Source organism: Trematomus bernacchii, unplaced genomic scaffold, assembly GCF_902827165.1.
Source record: "Trematomus bernacchii unplaced genomic scaffold, fTreBer1.1, whole genome shotgun sequence".
Classification (NCBI taxonomy): Eukaryota; Metazoa; Chordata; class Actinopteri; order Perciformes; family Nototheniidae; genus Trematomus; species Trematomus bernacchii.
Window position 1 is genome coordinate 1,097,970 of NW_022987552.1, and position 2,909 is coordinate 1,100,878.

Here is a 2,909-nt window from a genome sequence, read left to right on the forward strand (position 1 = left end):
AGGTGACGTTAAACTGCTCTGTGGAGACATTTGGACGGTGTGATCAAACAGTGAAGTGGCTGCTTCAGGGTCAAGATGTGGATACAGATCACAGAGAGATAAAGACATCACAGTCTTCCTGCTCTGCCTCTGTGACATTTCTGACTTCTCTCTTTAGTTACACAACAAGGTCTGAGTTGTTTACTTGTAAAGTAACTGATGAGCTCACAGGAGACGTACAGGTGTTTCTCTTCAGCGCTCAGTCCTCAGGTGAGAACATGTTATGCTGTTTCAAATGACTTCTAACAGTCTTGTTATAAGAATATATTGAAACAACACATTTACAACATCTCACATTTATCAGGGATTGAATGAGTTTCTGAAATGTGAAGTGACAGATGGTTATGATAAAAAAGAGAAGCTCTTAATTGAGAAACCAGGTTAGAATATAATGAGTTGTTTTAAATCACTTATCACACATTTAATCACAGATAATGCTTTTGGGATTTGAGGTTTTGACGTCACATCATTTTGTCATTTGATTTATGGAGAAAACTTTTTTTTTTTAACTACAGTTTTTTGCATGATGTTGTTTTATTCCTTAAGGAGATGCTACAACAACTGGAACACCAACAATTCATGAATGGACATCTGAAAACAACAACAAAGAAACAGACTGCAAACATCCAGAAGGACCAGGTAGTGACTGAAGAGAAGAAATACATTTAACAGCTAAAAACCTCTGACTATATTTCACACTTGGGACTTCTCTCTTTCCAGCTGTGTGGTGGGTCATCATGGTGCCTGTGGGGTTAGCAGCTCTCATCATCACCGTGGTTACAGTCCACATCTGGACCAGAACTAAAGGTGAGGGTTCATAGATTATAGGTAGGGTAGGTAAGTTTGAGAAACCGGCTCGAGATACACTTTTTGTTATATTCCATGGAATGCTCTTAACATCCCGATAGCAATGAATATGTGCTTTGACAAAAAATCCTACCTGCCTGTCAGCCTTCAATCTGTGCACAAACTTATCTCGTGCCCTCATTGGTCATGTGCGTGTTCGTGTGTGTTGGAGGAGGGGCTCTGTAAGGAAGTGGCAGATTTTCTCCGGTTGTGTATTTTCAAATTCTAGCGCACTCGAGCTGGTTTCTCCAAAATTACCTACCCCACCTTTAAGGAGAAAAAAAAAGTAAACCATGGAAGCTGAAGTCAACATGTTTGTCTTTTTGGTTTTTTTCAGGGGGCAAAAAACGGATTACAAAAAACCTCGTGAGTTTAAATATAAAATAATAGTTTGTAATATTTATTATTTTCATTTAACTGTGATTATAAGACAGGCAGAAGATTCAACAAAGGAGTAAAGTGTGCATGTTGTGTTGAAATGAAGTATCTCTGTGGTTCCCTTGAGCAAGGCACTAAAGGAAGTACTGAGATATTGTACTTCAATAAAAGTAGCAATACTACAATGTAGAAATACTCTAATATATAAATATGATTAATAATACAAATATACCTAAATTGAAAGTACTGATTATGCAGAATGTAATAATATAATATATGATTATAATAAGTGATGTTTTAATGTGTATCACTTCCATTTGCAATGTATAGTTTATTAAAAGTACTTGACATACTACTGGGTAGCTTAACTAGTTATATTTGTCATGTAATACATCATAGATGGTGATTTCTGCTCAATTTAAGAATGAAATAAATACAAAATAAAAAAAGGAATAGAAAAGATGTTAAAGCAAGAATGTGTAATAAAAATGAATGGATGAAGACGAGTAAAAAGTTCAACATTAAGCTCCAGAATAAGGAGCAGTTAAAGTGTAAAGTAGCATTAACTGATGATAGTCAAGTAAAGTCCTTAAAATATGTACTGAAGTACAAAACTGAGTAAATGTACTTAGTTACTTTCCAGCTCTGCTCTGTGTTTTCACCATGTCTCTGTTCCATGGTGACAGGAGCAGAATGATGAAGATGAAGATGAAGATGAGGTGAACTATGAAAACGATGGAGGGCCGTCTGCCTCTGTGTGACTGATCAACAACATCAACTCCCCTCAGAGTCCATGCTGTCAAACATCACCTCCTCATATTCTACAGGAGAAAACAGGAGAACCATGAGATCATTGGAACATTTCTGATGACTGAGAACACCTGAGCAGTGTTCATTTTGGCAGCTAGTTTTGATTTAGTCTTTAGACGAAAATGGTTATTAGTGTTTAGTCACATTTTAGTCCTTTTTAATATTCATAGCTTTAGTCTAGTTTTAGTCGATGTAAAATTACATTTTAGTCAACTTTTCGTCAAAATGTTTTCTCTCTTTAAACTAATTCAGTTAAACACAGGTATCTGAAACTGGAATCAAGGTGACAGCATCAAGTGTTGAAATTCCTAAAGCAACATTTCACTCTCTTAACACTTTACTTTGAACGGTACTACTACTCTTACAAATCTGTGTGCATGCCGCTGCAGTGTGTCTGTTAGGCCCCGCCCCCCACACACAGTGAGAGAGAGATAGAGTTAAGCCCCGCCCCCCACACACAAAGAGAGAGGGAGAGAGTTAGGCCCCGTCCCCCGCACGAGAGAGAGAGAGATAGAGAGGCCCCGCCTCCCGCACACAGAGAGACAGAGAGATAGAGAGGCCCCGCCCCCCGCACACAGAGAGAGAGTTAGGCCCCGCCCCCCGCACACAGAGAGAGAGAGAGATAGAGAGGCCCCGCCCCCCGCACACAGACCACTTCAGAAACTCAACACCATAAGATAGGAAACATAGCTTATTATATTCATTCCTTTCTGATTTAACATCCTTTAATTATGCTCTCACATTCCCATACATAGTTATATTACTGCTTACACTGTATATTTCTGATTTAATGCTGTTTATTCTGTATATGACATCTCAATATTAGCATTATTTGT

At 38.2% G+C, this 2,909-nt stretch overlaps 1 protein-coding gene across 2 annotated transcripts in view; it reads left to right on the forward strand.

Annotated features, from left to right (window-relative positions):
* Window positions 1-2,532, forward strand: part of LOC117477209 — a 4,252-nt gene extending 1,720 nt beyond the window's left edge. Inside the window, exons 3-7 of one of the 2 annotated variants that reach the window (XM_034123878.1) lie at window positions 1-249; window positions 586-678; window positions 760-846; window positions 1,223-1,251; window positions 1,950-2,532. The exon at window positions 1-249 is cut by the window's left edge and continues 24 nt beyond it. In XM_034123878.1, the coding sequence (XP_033979769.1) occupies window positions 1-249; window positions 586-678; window positions 760-846; window positions 1,223-1,251; window positions 1,950-2,024 (533 nt within the window). In that variant the 3' untranslated portion in view covers window positions 2,025-2,532. The remainder of the gene's footprint in view (window positions 250-585; window positions 679-759; window positions 847-1,222; window positions 1,252-1,949) is intronic. The other variant, XM_034123879.1, reaches the window with a different exon arrangement.
* Window positions 2,533-2,909: the final 377 nt, after the last annotated feature.